At 39.6% G+C, this 15,665-nt stretch overlaps 1 protein-coding gene across 2 annotated transcripts in view; it reads left to right on the forward strand.

The window, feature by feature from the left end:
- LOC122992452 (bone morphogenetic protein receptor type-2-like) overlaps positions 1–7,145 on the forward strand; it is a 43,111-nt gene extending 35,966 nt beyond the window's left edge. For both annotated transcript variants that reach the window (XM_044366245.1, XM_044366246.1), the window contains exons 16-19: positions 95–217; positions 334–540; positions 1,645–2,743; positions 4,872–7,145. In XM_044366245.1, coding sequence (XP_044222180.1) covers positions 95–217; positions 334–540; positions 1,645–2,743; positions 4,872–5,194 — 1,752 coding nt within the window. In that variant the 3' untranslated portion in view covers positions 5,195–7,145. The remainder of the gene's footprint in view (positions 1–94; positions 218–333; positions 541–1,644; positions 2,744–4,871) is intronic.
- Positions 7,146–15,665: the final 8,520 nt, after the last annotated feature.

Consider the following 15,665-nt stretch of genomic DNA (forward strand, 5'->3'; position numbering starts at 1 on the left):
ATTTAACCTCTGTCAACATCTTTAAATTCGTATACTTCTGTTAACATCTTAAACATTTTTAAAATCTTTAACATCTCTCAATGTGTCTCTGCAGGTTGATATGAACCTGAGAGAAAGTTCTGATGAAAACCTGATGGAGCGTTCGCAGAAACAGTTTGGTTCAAGAGAGCAACCAACTACCAACCTGCTGTTCCATCAGATACTACAAACTACAGAGGTACTACTACCATTGAATACACACACTATTGCGATATAGTACAACTACTGCCTCACTGAATCGCCTGTGTGGCTGCCATCTATTGTAACCTGAGATCTTTTCCTTTGTTGCTCCAGGTGAACAGCCCAGAGGTGACTACTCATGGTGAGGGAAGTGGTGTTGGTTGGGTTGATATCCCTCCTTCCTCCTTCATCCACCCCCTCCCGAAACAGCAGAACCTGCCCCAGAGGCCCACCAGCCTCCACCTCCTTTCCCAAACTAAGGAGACCACGTCAGCTTCCTCTCGCCTCAAGCTGGGGAAACTCAAGTTGAACCACAGACAGGTAGGATCTGATCTGATGGAGTTTAACTGGTCCTCCACCTAAAATCAATCTTAAAGCATCAAACAGTCACTGTCTGTTGACTTATTCACCAGAAGCTGGGTAGAGTATGGCACAGTAAGCCCTGTCAAGGTTCTGGGTGCTCTTCCTGACCTTGTCATATTTGTGTCATCTTGTCTGTGTTGATCTATGAAGAATGAATCCTCCCTTTGTCATATTTGACATCTTTAAGTCATCTGGCTGCATCCATCACTCCTTCTACTGTGAAATCTAATTGTGTGAAGGAACCTATGCTGTGTGCCTCTTTCCAACCTACCCGGCTAGTTTTTAGTTTCTGGTTGTCGGAGCTGGAGAATCCAAAACTCTATGAACTTTTTGTGCCCTCCAGTTTCCCTCAGGTTAATCACCAAGCTTTTGAATCAACTTTGATTTGCATAGTCCTGCAGATGTTCTGTGAATTCAGTCCATGTTTTGTCCAGAGTTAGTAAGTGCTTTTCTGCACTAGTTGACATATTTTCCTCTGTTCTTTGCTAACTCATCACTGACTTCTTTCAAACCCTGGGATGTTATGATGTTTACTGTCATAAGCTCAACAACTTTGATCAAGTTCCAAGCTAAAAGTAGCTGCAGGTGTTTCTTTTTTGAAAGTTGTAAAGAAGTCATTTTGCCCACAAGCTCACACTTTCCATTAAACTACAGTATATCAACAACAGGAGTAAATGTATATTGAAGGATGCTGTTCCTCCGTTGTGGGATTGTAATGTTCCTTATCCAAAAAATTGCATGTTGTGAAGATGTTATCTTGAGGCTAAGCTTTTCAGGTGTGAATCCTAAACTGTATTTACTGTTTGTCCTTTGTAAATAGGTGCAAATGTGAAACAAGGTCAAGCTAGCTAGTCTAGTTCAGGTCAGCCCAGGGCTAATGTCACTAAATACTATTAACCTACCATGTGATCAATGTGAAATTGAGGGAGTTGCTGAAAAGATCTTTCATCAACTACTGATATCTAATGATCAGGTCCAAAGTTTAGTCCTCAGGTCTGAATCAGCAGCAAAGTTTAAATGTTTTATCACCATTAACTGAGTGTATAAAATACTGTATTTTAGGTGGAAACAGGCGTTGCTAAGATGAACACGGTAACAGTGACCGAGGCTGCAGAGCCCCACCTGGTAACCATGGTGACCAACAACACCAGCACAAGAGGCAATGACACAACTGAGAACCGAGTCTACTCAACAGCAGTGGTCATCAACAGCTACAATGCAAGAGTCCCCACCCTGGTGACAAATGGTATTATAGATGGTGGTCGAACCAATCCGGCAGGGCCACAGGTTGAGGAAGAGGACAAGATAGAGGGACAGATGAGTGGTGGAGAGGACAGCCATCTGAACCTGCTCAACTCTAGCCCTGATGAACATGAACCACTGCTGCAGAGAGAACAGCTGCCTGCCGAGAGTGAAAACCTTCCACATCTGCATCATCATCATCTTCAGTCACGAGCTGGGAACATCCTGTCTGGACGAGGATCAAACTTCAACAACAACAACAATAGGCTAGTCTTGGGGTCAGAGGTGAAGATCCAGGGTTTAGAGGTTAAACCTGAAAATATGAAGAGTTCAGAGGTCAATCAGGGTAGAGACACTACTAAGTCTAAAGGTCAGCTACAACCATCAAGTCAGCAGATCAGTGCATCACCTGCTACTGCTCCAGTTTCAAGTCTGGAAAATAAAATCCAGATTCCAGGGTTAGGGTCTGGAAAGGATCCAGATTCTGGCCCAAGTCTACCCTCAACAGAAACAGCAGAAGTCCCAGGAACCCTAGTTTCACAAGCACAAGACCCAGAGACCTCTACTGCATCTTCAAAAAGCCCAATAGATATCCTAACCCTAGATCCAACAGCTTCAACTCTAGAAGCTCTAGATGCTCAGGCCTCAGATCTAGAAGGTCCAGCTCTAGAGGCTCCAGATGTGAATCCAACACCTTCACCACGAGCAGTTCCAACTTCAGAATCAGAATCTTTGGAATCTCAAGGTTTAGGAACCACAGCTCTTGCAGGTCCTGAACCAGAAACCTCAGCTCCACAACCTACAGCTGTACAAGGTCCACAAACTCAAGGTCTGTTGCAGCCCCAGATGGGACATGCCAAGGCCAGGAGGTCTGAGCGTCCCTGCTCCCTGGACCTGTCCTTGTCCTGCATCTCATCAGGTAAATCAAGATCAAATGAGCAGAAAGGTCAGAGGGTCATAATCATTAGTAATTATCTTCCCAGGACCATGAATTTATGTACGTAAGTGTAAGTGTATGTAAGTGTATGTAAATTCATTGGTAAGCTAGCCAGAATCGCCAAGATATCAGTTTGAATGGTTAAACCAAACAATATTTTTATCCTTAAGGCCGGATACACCAAGCTGGACTCAAGGAATTGAGCTAGAACTTAACCTGAACTTAATTATAACTCATTAGAAAGTCTTGTTCTTAGTCTTTCAAATCCAACCTGGAAAACTTTACAGCCAGTTCTATGTGTTATAGTGTACCGTCCTCCTGGTCTGTACTCTGAATTTGTATCTGATTTCTCAGAGTTTTTATCAAACTTAGTCCTTAGTACAGATAAAGTAATTATAGTAGGTGATTTTAATATTCATGTGGACGTTGATAGTGACAGTCTCAGTACTGCCTTTATCTCATTATTAGACTCAACTGGCTTCTCTCAGTGTGTAAATAATCCCACTCACTGTCTTAACCACACCCTCCACCTTGTTCTGACTTATGGGATTGAAATTTAACATTTAATAGTTTTTCCACAAAATCCTATTTTATCAGATCATTACTTAATAACTTTTGAATTCCTATTACTGGATTACACACCATTAGACAAAAATGTCTTCACTAGATGTCTCTCTGATAGTACAGTAGCTAAATTTAAGGAAGCAATTCCATCAGTATTGATGATGCACTGAGCTCCTCTCTCTCTCCTCCTCCTCTCCATCTGTATGCATTCATGTACCATTAATGCATGTTACTAACTTGGCTTAGAGTTTTTGTGCTTTCTTGTCTCGCAGGAAAATCTAGAGTCCGATTTGTGGGCCAGAGCTGTGGGGATGGTGGCATGGTCCTGTGGGTGTCCTGCCTTGACACCTTCTCATGCTATTACTGTTATTATTATTATTAGTCATATTTCTATTATTATTATTGTTATTATGCTTCTCTGTGTCTCTCTCCCTCCTTCTTTCTCTCTCAACCCAACCGGTCAAGGCAGATTGTTGTCCATCTAGAGTCCGGTTCTGCTTGAGGTTTCTTCCTGTTAAAGGGGAGTTTTTTCTTGCTGCTGTCACCAAATGCTGCTCATGGGGGAATGTTGGCTGTAAATTAAAGAGTATGGTTTATACCTGCTCTGTGTGAAAAGTGCCCAGAGATAACTTTTTTTTTTTTTATGACGTGGCGCTGTATATAAATAGAATTGAGATGCACTGAAATGAACAGAAAAGAATTGACACAGGTCAACTGATCAAAGAGGAAGTGGAGTTAGTTTAGAACAAATAAAACTGGTGAAATCTCTAATTCACTTGGCTCAACTGCCTCCACCACCAATGTAAGATGCTCAGTCAGTCAAACAGCTGCACCTAGAGGCAGGCTTGTGTCAGTGGTGCTGAACAGCCCACACAAACAATGTTCAATAGTTATCAGAACATCCTTAGATTTGTATTTATGGTATCCAAAGGCTGACTGGCTGTCTGATGTATTAGGGTTCTTTAGGCCCAGTCAGAACAGCAATGAAGACAGTACATTTTGGTTGTAATTGCCATTATCAGTGTAAACACTCACTTTGGAGAACATTCACAAGCAAATTTTTGCTGGTGACCCATTGTTGGCCATTTTGTGCAAGGGAACAGAAAGCCAGACAGTCCAAAATGGAAGTTAACATATTAGCTGTGTAGAACTATCAACTCCACAAAAGAGATGCAGCATGTCTAGCCATCATGCTAGCAGTTGGCTCGCCAGCCATAAAAGCTCACAAACTAGCAGGTGATCACTACATCACCAAGCTTCCAACACTGCCTATTTTGCAAGGACACAAAAATTAATTTTGCTTTCTGACTGGGAACTTAGGCTCCACCTTTAGGGAAGTGTGAACAACAAGCAGTATAGCAGTATATATATACAGTATAGCAGTATATATATACAGTATAGCGGTATATATATACAGTATAGCGGTATATATATACAGTATAGCAGTAAGATCGTGTCACTCATACATTGTTGTGATTTTTTAAATAAAAATGCAGTCATAGATTTTTTAATAATGTTCTCTCCTATCATTTCTGCTTCTTCTCAGTTGATGTTTCCGTGACAGATAACGGCAGTCTGAGCACTTCAGGAGAGAAAATAAAACGTCGTGTCAAGACACCGTACACCCTGAAAAAATGGCGTCCAGCCTCATGGGTTGTTTCCACGGATACAGCTCTCGACCCAGATTTCGAGTTCGGCACAAGTAGCAGTAACAGTCACCAGACCCACATCTCATCCAGTCTTCATAGAGCAGGAAGCATTGGCATTCCAAAAATCAACCAATCAAAATCCAGCATGGCTGTCTTTTTGGTCGGAAGTGGAGCCACAGCGACCATGACCTCTGAGTCTGATGGAATGACCTGCTTCTAAAGTTGTGTTATAATTAAACATTTTCAATTATGTTTTTAAATGAGAGCAGGTTAGTTTTTTCCCACTCTTCGTCTTCCTTTTCTTTTTTTGTGGAAAGAGTTCACAGTCTGCCACACCATTTGGCAACCCAAACAAACTTTACTGGATGGCGAAATGGCTGCAGTAAAACACTCCCAGGCTACAGTGATGATTTGTTGAAGGTTTTTGACAGTCAGGCAAAGTGAAATCCAACACACCATGGGAACTATTATGGGATTTCATAATGAAGAACTTGGATTTGTATTTAACATTGTATCTTCACTTCTCTATCAACTGGAAGTTTTAGAAACAGCAAACAATGTGCCTCATTCCTGGGGATTCCTTAACTTCTAGATGATTGGCTTATGTTATGACTAGTTTTATGAATAGTGGGTGCAGCCTTGACCCTGCCTGAGAAACAAAATTACCTAGGAGCTCAAAAATCTCTGTTGATGGTTATGTAAAAGATGTCCCTTTCTGGTAGACCTTTAAGCTCCCACTGACTCACCAGTGGCTCCCAGGCTTAAAAATCTCCTCCTATAGTTGGTCAAGTGAAAGGTTTCTCTGTCCTGTTGTCAGTTGGGCTTCTGCTGTGATTCATCATGTGGTTACTGGGTGTGGTCAGTGGTTGACAGGTGTGGCCTTAGGACTGAAACTGCCCCAGACCTCCTTTGAGGACAGAAATTAAATGATTTATTTTAAACATATTTCTGTTGGTGGTGGAGTTAGGGTTCCCTAGTAACCAGTAGGTGAGGCCTCCCTGAGGACTGAAATGTTTTCCTCTTGATGGTGGAGTGAGGGTTTCCCTTATCTAGTAGACAATTGGCTCCTGTTGTAACTAGTCTTGTGGTTAGTGGATATAACCAGTTGCTAGTGGGTGTGTCCTTTACCCTACAGAGTAACAAAATTGCCCAAGACTTAAAAAGTTTGTGTTGGTGTTAAAGCAAAAGAAGTTCCTTACTGATAGACTTCTGGGTCCCACCGAGTCACCTGTGGCTAGTAGATGTGGCCAGTGGCTATTGGGTCCTAATTCAATCACACGTAAGGACTGACATTGCTAAAGACCTTCAGAATTATCTGTTGGTGGTGAGGGTAGATATTTGGACACTTGCTGTGATTTGGCTTTTGGCTAGTTTGGTCAGTGGCTAGCCTTGACCAGAAAGGATTGGGTCAAGTCTGTAGTCTGATTATTTTAAGCACTTTAAACAAAGTTATTTAAGAAACTAACAAACCATATAACGGCCGGTGCAATTAAAATAGTAACAGTGACACATCTGGGATTTCTTCTCTCTGTTTGTGGTTTTTGTACGTTTTCTATGATTTAAAGAGGAGTTTTTGCTTCAAGCTCTAACTCTAGCTATGCAGTCAGCTCATGATAATTCCTCCTGTTGATAGTCTGTTTGGATCAGATGTGTAATAGATTGACAACATTGCTTTTGGGGCATTTTTATTCATTTACTTTGCACTTTCTTTTATTAAGTAGTACTCAACTACCTTGTGAGGTCTGCTGTGGCTGAAGGAGAAGAAATGAAAGGAAAGATAAGCCACATTTCTGCTGAGTGTATCAAACAATCAACCTTGTGAACAGTGTAGCCTCAGCCACATACAACCTCCTCAGGTACCTTTACAACACTAGTATAGGCTGAAACACTCACCCTTTTCTTGCTGTTTGAGGATAAGCAGGAGATGAAGAAATAAGATGCAAGTAAAGTCCTTCTGAACCTTCAGAGGAAAGAAGGTGAAAGACAGGAAATGGACAGTTTTTTGGTTTAACAGACAAAATGAACCTTTGAACAACTCCAGAGCTGTTTTATTTACATCTTGTATTGTGTTAGTCACCCATCCATCTAAGAGTGGCTGAGTTTTGATAGTTAGGACAGAGCTCAACCCCACTATGACTCCATAGTGAGTTACCAGTTTATTAGGTGCACCAGACAGTGGACTGTTCTGTTGGATTGCTGTAGACTGTACACTTGTACCTCATAAACTGGTAAGTCAACGAATGGTCAAAGGCCATTGAGTGGACACAAAGTAGACACAAGATTCATGTAGTCATTCCCATCCTGATCTGAGGAAATACTGCCAGTTCAAGTTAGACCAAGGTTGGATTTGCAGCTCAGAAGCAGAAATGAGAGACGTGGAATTTAAAAAATGTGCTTCTTTTTCATGTTTGATATATCTTGCTTAATGTAGGTAATGATTAACCAAGAAAGAGGTTTGGTTCCAGAAATTTAACCACATAACATTTTCTACTCTTGGATATCTCTTTTTTTGTCTGTGTTTTGGTTCATGATCCTTCCTGTTTTAGAATGGGAAGGACCCTGAAATTCTCCATTCAGCTGAATGTTAGAGAATTTTTCTCGCCTGTGTTGGTTAAGAAACTTTAGCAGCTATTGACTAACAATGAAATGTGTTGGAAAGTAATGTGTTGGCATGTGCCTGAAATTGTGAAATTGTTTAAGATATTCCTTGCTTCTTATTCCTCATCTTACCCATCATTACTACATAAATATTGTCGTTTACTCATTTCTATCAGTTATTTTAATTTTTTAAAAACATTTTTTGGGGCATTTTTAAGTTTTTATTATAGTGATAATAAACAAAGGGGAAAAAGAGAGATGGGGAGGTAACATGCAACAAAGGTCCACTGCTGGAATCGAACTGCGGACATTGCAGTTATGTGGCATATGTCTTAACGAGTAGTTTACCATGCCAGTTATTTTCCTTCAATTGTATTTTAAGATGCCTTCTAAAATGTATTTAATTTGAGTTATTTTTGTATTTTCTACTGTTTATACTGTTTTTGATATGCTAATGCTAGAACTTTATGTTTTATACCATGACATTTCTGAAGGCAGACAGGAAGACTTCGTCCAGAGCTAACTGTAGATATCAGACAGGTGTAGGAGGCTAACTCAACCAGAATGCTACTCTACTCTAGTGGATGTTCATTATTTTTGGAACTGGGGTTAACCTATTTTAAGCAATTGATGCTTGGTTATAAAATTAATTCCCACGCTCAGTATTTAGCCCTTGCTGTTGGCGAACTCTGGTGTAAATAGCCCTGGTTAGCTCTGGTCTGACAACTTCATTCACAAGGAACAAACGTAGGTTTCAAGGTATCTAAGAATGATCTGAGAACTTCTGGTGTGTTCAGACTGAATATGAAACAAATTCGTGCAAATATGGTTGCAGTATTTGTTTATTCATCCCAAACAGCTGGCACAACTCTACAGATGTTAGCTGTAGCTATCTTCTAGCTAGTTTGTAACTACAAATAATGTGTGTGTTTGTATTCAGTTCATTGACTATTCATTCTTTGACTAACCTCAGTTATTCTTGTTATTTTCCGTCAGGTTTCGTAACATGAATTGAAGTCAAACAGCTTTGGGCCAGAGATGTTGTTAGGATCTTGAAACATTGGGGGCTTAGCCCAGCCCAGAAATCTTTACATTTTCACCTCATAATTGCACAATTTTCAAGTTATTTTAGAGTAAAATGAATATAAGATGTGCTCTACCAAAAGTTCCCAGTCAGGTGTGTAGGCTGGCTTTTAGCTGCAGGAGTAAAACCCTCAGAAAAAATAAGAGCCTTGATGTTGATGAAGCCGTCACATTTTGAAAATTGACCAACCCTGGTCTCATAGCTTCTGCTTCTGTTGTGTGACAAGGGCTCCTTTTGAACAGTGACCAATTTGAACTGTGACAAACTGTGCTAACTCTGTGTCTTTCTGTCTATCTGATACTCTCCTCTTCTTCACCTCTGCAGAAGCTGTTTGTTGTACTCTTCATCTCCTCTTCTCTGTCCTCCTGTTCTCTGCTCCTCTCTCCCATCCTGGTCATTAAAATGATGCAATCAGCCACCCAAAATCTAACAAAATCTCTCATTTTTTGATGCTATGAGTAGATCATAAACACACATTATTTATTAATTTATTTTATACATAGACTTAACCAATTATTTCAACAGACCAATCAATATTAGTTTATACAAAAGCAAACCATTAATCCACTATTCCATCCAATAGGGGCTCAGTAGTCATCACTGCTCATTATTCCATATGGGCTGACAGTCACACAACACAGCAGCACTATTGGATGTCAGCTACAGGCCAATATTCAACGCAGCAACAGATGTACATCAATCGGCATTCTGTTGCTATTTATTACTTACTGCAGTGTAATCAATGGATTCTGTGCTCTCTCTCCATCTGATAACATCTATCTTCATGGCCTCATCCCTTCCTCTGTTGGGCTTTTCAGAAATAGTGTGCCTTGTGACAAAAACACTTGAGAACCACTGAGCTAGACTAGCTAACTAGTCACTTCACCAACCTGAGTGTGTAGATAAGGACGTGGCACTCGTCCTGACTCATCTGCTGCTACAGCAATTCCACCTCTTCTAGCCTCACCTGCACCTCGTTGCCTTCATCCTTTTTCTTTCTGAAAAGGTTTCTTATATCCATAGCCTTCAAGGCTTGCCTTATTGAATTAGCTAGCTGTCACCAGATGCCAACAATGACAAGCCCTGTAACCTGTGCGCCGTCTCTCGCGCACTCACACAAAATAGGCACGTGCAGAGTAGTGTGAAGTAGATCTGCTGCTTGACACACGCAGGACCCAAAACATACTTGTGTTTTTGATCAGTGATGTCATATTATTTTTCAAGGGCTTTGATGCATGATCGTAATGTGATGAATAGATCCGGGGGGAACTTTTTTTTTGAGATCCGTGGCTATTCATAAAACATTCAGGGCTGTAGCCTCAGACGCCCAGGCCTGATGACGCCACTGAATTTAGCTGAAACATTTTCAACTTATTCAGAAGCTCCGTTCAAGTTTGTGGCTGCTTAGTGTTTTTTCTTTGACTTAATACCACCGTGCTGCTGAAATTTTGCTCTATATTGAGTCTGAACTCACCTTTAGTCCTTTGTTGACTGGTTTAATGTGCAAAGGGACAAAGTTAGTTCAGGGCTAACTTTTATCTAATGCTAATAATGCTAATGCTAACCCTGAACTAAAAATGTGCCAGAAAGTGCCGCACACTGCTGGGTTATCCCTTTAAAGTCATAGCTTATAGCTCGTAACTTATATAGTCTTAGAGAGGATGTGCACATGTCATCTGTATAAGAACATTTAAGATTAACAGATTTCACCTTTAGCCTCCCGCATGAAACATTTCACCACTAAAATGTTATTGATATTATTTCAAGAAGCTCCTAAACTGTGGATCTGTTTTTTAAATTCTGCCTGTTTGTATGCTAGTTACTTTATAATATTTAGGCAGAACAGTCTGCAGTACAGATGCAGGCTAACAGTGTTTATTATTAAAAACCCATAATATTTAACTAGAGTTTAACAGTGTATGTCCTCTGGTTCTGATCATTCTGGGACGTTTGAATTTCCCCGTCTGTTGTTGAATATGCTGTGTATTTCTTTGGTTATCCATGTGTATTTATGTAAGATAGTTTTGACTCTCCATTAGTGTAAATACTCTGTATAGACCCACAGCTGCTGACATGATTGTATACTGGGACAGTGAGCTAAAGCTGCGTGCTGCTGCTGGAATTGTTCAGAGCTCTGCTTTGATCCAAAGCACTAACATTCAATGTTAAAACATTCTCTGTGCAACTAAACTAGAGGTCTTTATAGGTCCACTTGGTTCCTAGTAATCAAGACCCGATCCAGAACCTGAGTTGGCTTTGGTCCAAACTACTCAAGTGTCCACCAAGATAAAGGTAATGCTGTCTATTCCAGCGTCCCTGCCATAAATCCACGCTCAGTTGTATGGTAATGCATTATAATGAGAATATTATGTAGATAATATAATATAATAATATAGTTGGTTCATCAAGATAAACAGTTGGTGGCGCTAATTCTCCAGTCGGTGACATTAAACCAGTCAGTGCTCAAACGATGGAAAACATTTCTGTTAGTTTCATGTATTGATGTGAGGAAGGTTACCGTCTCCTCACCGCTCCACTCTGATCTGATGTTTTCAGCTCTTCCGTGACATCTAAGTCATGTGATTCATGTACGCCAGACACAGACTTTTACACCTCAGACAACAGGAAACACTCATTAAGATATTTTACCTTTTTTAATTTTTGGCATTTCCACTCAGGTTTTTTATGCACAAACTGAAAATGTGCTTAAAAACAGATAGATGCTGTTTCCCAGCATGATTGTGCATCCTTTCCCCCTATAAAAGCTGCATTTTTGTCACATTCACTGTGCTGCAAGCCTCACTTCTTCTGTCAATATGACGTGTTAAGTGCAAGATACTGACATTATTGGAGCAATGCAATGTGGCTGGTGTGTGGTCTAATGAAGGCTTTGTGCATGCCGCCACCTCCAGAACAGCACAACGGAGCTTTTTGTTTAACTGAACTGGAACTACCAAAACAACGTGGAGGAAACCTCCTGCAAACAGCAGACAGTTAACATGCAACAACATGTGAGTTTGTGTAGCTTCGGTCTCATGATCAGTGAAATGGTTCAAGTATTTATGTGATCATGAGCAGCAAATACACATGATAATTACACATTTTGGAGGGAATGGGTTGAAAAGAAAAAAGGATCATCGTTAACATCACAAGTATAAACCAGAATTAAACTTTTTGCTCCCATCGTCCATGTTCTCCTGGTTTTAATGCAGCGTTTGGGGAAAGAGCTGTCAGCAACACAATCAGTGAGTCAGAGATGCCTCATAACCGGCTATTTAAAGGATCATTCTGGTTATTCTCTATTTTTTTCCTTATGTTTGGATCCAACAACGAACTTATCTACTAACAAGTATTGTGTGTGTATCAAAGCCTGATATGTCTTATTCCTGTTGTTGTCACACCGCTGCACTGGGTGACATGTTCCTTCAGCATCAAGAGTTTGGTCACGTTAGTTTGTTTAGAAACGGCTCCAAAGACTAATAACAGAGAGTAGTTCTGTGTAAGGCAGATGCCACTGAGCATGTGCAGTAACACGGTCCTGTTTACAGCTTCATCAGCTTGTTGTGCTACCGATCACAACCTCTGCACTTTGTACTACATTATAAACTTCTAAAAGAACTTCAGTCCAAGTACTTCTGCACAGAGGAATAAGATACATCAGGCTTTGAATACATGCACAATACTTGTTAGCAGTAGCATTCTTTCTGCCGGTCGGGTCACCAAATCGCAGGATCGTCTGGTCCAGCCGTGAATCTGACGGCTGACGCTCTCTGTCCTAATTTACTACTTTGTATGCTTTCATATGGGACCAATTACCTTCACTGCATACTGTTAGTGTTGTATTCTGCAAGCTCAAAAGTCACAATCCTTCTTACTGTAAATCCTGTACATACACACAGTACTCACTCAAAGCATGTCGATGCTTCATCCCAACACGTATATCCATGTCAATGAAAAATCATTAAAAAATATCACAGCTTAAGTTGATAATTATATAAAGTGCAGATGATCCAATATGTCACTGTTTCATTTATGATAATAAATTAAGTTTTCTGCTGTGTTCTGCTTACTTTCTAATTTACTGTTGCTTAGTCATCGTGGCACAAGTATCGGTAAGTATCAATAAAGTTTTATGAGAAGTTGTTGTGGGAAGCAGTAAAATGCAATAAAATACTAATACGTGTGTTTCACTTAATACTTTTAATTTGCAGTACATTAATTGATTTGATTCAGTCTGCGTCTCTGTAGAAGTAATTATTGTAGTTTTTCACTAACGCAACCTCGTACAGAGATTAATATCTACAAGCTGTTACAAGCAGGAAAATGTTGTCAGATGTGAGATTTTTTTAGTTTCTCTTTCTGTAACATCTGTGTTATTGTTGAATGAGACATGCTGAATTGATGAGTGGATCCTTCCCATTTATTTTTCTGTGCAATAATATCTATTAGTTTGGTAAATTTGGCAGTAAGTGATAAAGGGTCGAGTTTTTAAATGGAGTTTGGTGGAATTCTTTAAACACTGCTGGGTAAAAGTGTTGGTCTATCATGGTACTGGAAACATGTTTAACTGAAGATTCTTCCAGTTTATTAAATATTCCACCCAATATTATTAAATTGCATAAATGTTAAATTGCCATATTTTTGTAATGGAGTTTGGTATGACATTCTTCATAAATCATCAGATATAAGGTACTGCTAAATTAGACAATTGAGGAATATCATATAATATTTTTGAGTATAATTCTCTTCCAGTTTGTTTGTTTGATGTATGTGTGAATGAGACACACTGAACTAAAAAGTGGATCAGTCCTATTTATGAACATTTTAATATTTTCATCAACAGGGTACATTTGGTGGTCAAGTGGGAAAATTTTAAACAGATTTCCAGAAGTCAAATGTTTTCACAGCAGTTTGGTGGCCTGTGTGTTAGTGTGTGCTGTTGTTTAATGACTGCACAATTTAGGAGGGTTTAGTTTGTTTTGGATGTTTTTTCCTCCGATGTCTGTGCATATGGGGTAAGCAGGATTGCTCCTTTTTTTTTAGAGGAGATGGCTATGTGTGACATGCAGGTTGATGCAGGAAAATATTAAACTGGTGGGTTTGTACATGGAGTTTGGTGTGATGAGTCCACGGATGTATTATAAGTTATTACACATCAATGCCTGAGACAAACACAAAGACACACACTCAGAGGGTCAAAACAGGCAACATGTCTTCCTGAAATAAAAACTGTTTTTTGTTGTGACCAGAAGCGGAGGAAGACGAGGGCAAGTAGACCGACACATAAGGCTCAATAAAGACCTGGTGAAAAACACTTAGGGGTCATTGATGTGCATCAGTGCATCATACTCACCCTCTGCTCACAACACCTTCTCTTTACTTTGCTTTTTTATTGTTTTCAGCTGCTGTTGAGGAAACTCAACACTTGTGCAGCTGTTTTAAATTAAAAGCTTTTACTGTCAAACCTCTGTGCAGGAAGTGTGAAGTGTTTTATTGATGGCAGCTTAACAGCGATGAAAAAAAAGACAAAGTTGAAGCATTTTGAAATTGTTTGTGAAAGAAAACAGTTTTCCTGTTTCAATGGAGGTAAATAAAGAAGTGATGTATGAAGGTTCTCAGAGTGTAGAAAAGAGAGGATTCTTGTGATCTATGTCACATGATCTCAGTAACAGCTGCGGCTCTTTCACGCAGTTACATATTTTTCATATTATGACATTTTCTTATTACATACAAAATTATTTTTTACTCGTATCATTAAGTTTCTTGTTTTTACACAAAATCAACTCATTAAAACAAGAACTTCTTGTTAGAACATCATGTCACTTTATCCTGTTATAGCAATAAATGTCATCATTTCACAAAATTAATATATCTCATTTAACGTTTGTATGATCATTTTCTTGTTTTAAGTTATTTGTTACAACAACAGACCAACTAATGTTATAACAAGAAATATCCAAATGCACAATTTCCACTTTCACTATACAGAGAGAACCAGTGAAAAGTTTGGACACATCTACACATTCAAGGCTTTTTCTCCATTTTTTTTTTTTTTTACTATTTTCTACGTTGTAGAACAAAACTGAGGAGATCAAAACTATGAAATAACACATATGGACTCATGTAGTAGACAAAGTCACCACTGTTTGCCTTGATGACAGCTTTGCACATTATTAGCAATACCTGAACCAGCTTCATGAGGTCGTTACCTGGATAGTTTTCAGTTAACAGGTGTGCTTTGTCAAAAGTCAATTGGTGGAATTTCTTTCCTTCTTCATGTGTTTGAGAGCATCTGTTGTGTTGTGCAGAGGTAGTGTTGGTATACTCCAAACAGCCCTGTTCCACTACTGTAATAATCCATATTATGGCAAGAAACGCTCAGCTAAGTAAAGAGAAATGACCATCCATCATTACTTTAAGACATAAAGGTCAGTCAGTCTGGAACATTGAATGCTTTGATGAAACTGGCTGTTGTAAGAAAGCAAGACCAAGAGTTCCTCTGCTGCAGAAGATATGTATCCCAGAGCCTGAGGGATGGTGGCGTGGTCCTGGGGGTGTCCTGCATTGACATCTCCTCTGGCTATTATTGCTATTATTATTACTAGTCATATCTCCATTATTATTATCATTGTTATTGTTATCATCGTTGTTATTATGCCTCTCTGTGTCTCTCTCAGCCTCTCTCTCTCTTTCTCTCTCAACCCAACCGGTCAAGGCAGACGGACATGTGGTGGAAAAATCTTCCAGATAAGCCAGTGAATCTTAAGATCCTCCACAACACGTAATTATTCAAAAATAGTTAAAATACTCAAAAAAGTCAAAATGCAAAATAACTTCAATGCAATTTTAGATTCACTGCATTTTCAGCACAATACAGCATATTGAGGCTGAATCCATGGATACGGACATGGAATGACGAATTCACAAACCCTTGTTTATATTCTCTGTTCAACTCTTCCTATTGTGGAGTTTTTACACATTCTGGTCCAGAATGCAGCTGCACGTGTTC

This window comes from Thunnus albacares, chromosome 11, assembly GCF_914725855.1.
Source record: "Thunnus albacares chromosome 11, fThuAlb1.1, whole genome shotgun sequence".
Classification (NCBI taxonomy): domain Eukaryota; kingdom Metazoa; phylum Chordata; class Actinopteri; order Scombriformes; family Scombridae; genus Thunnus; species Thunnus albacares.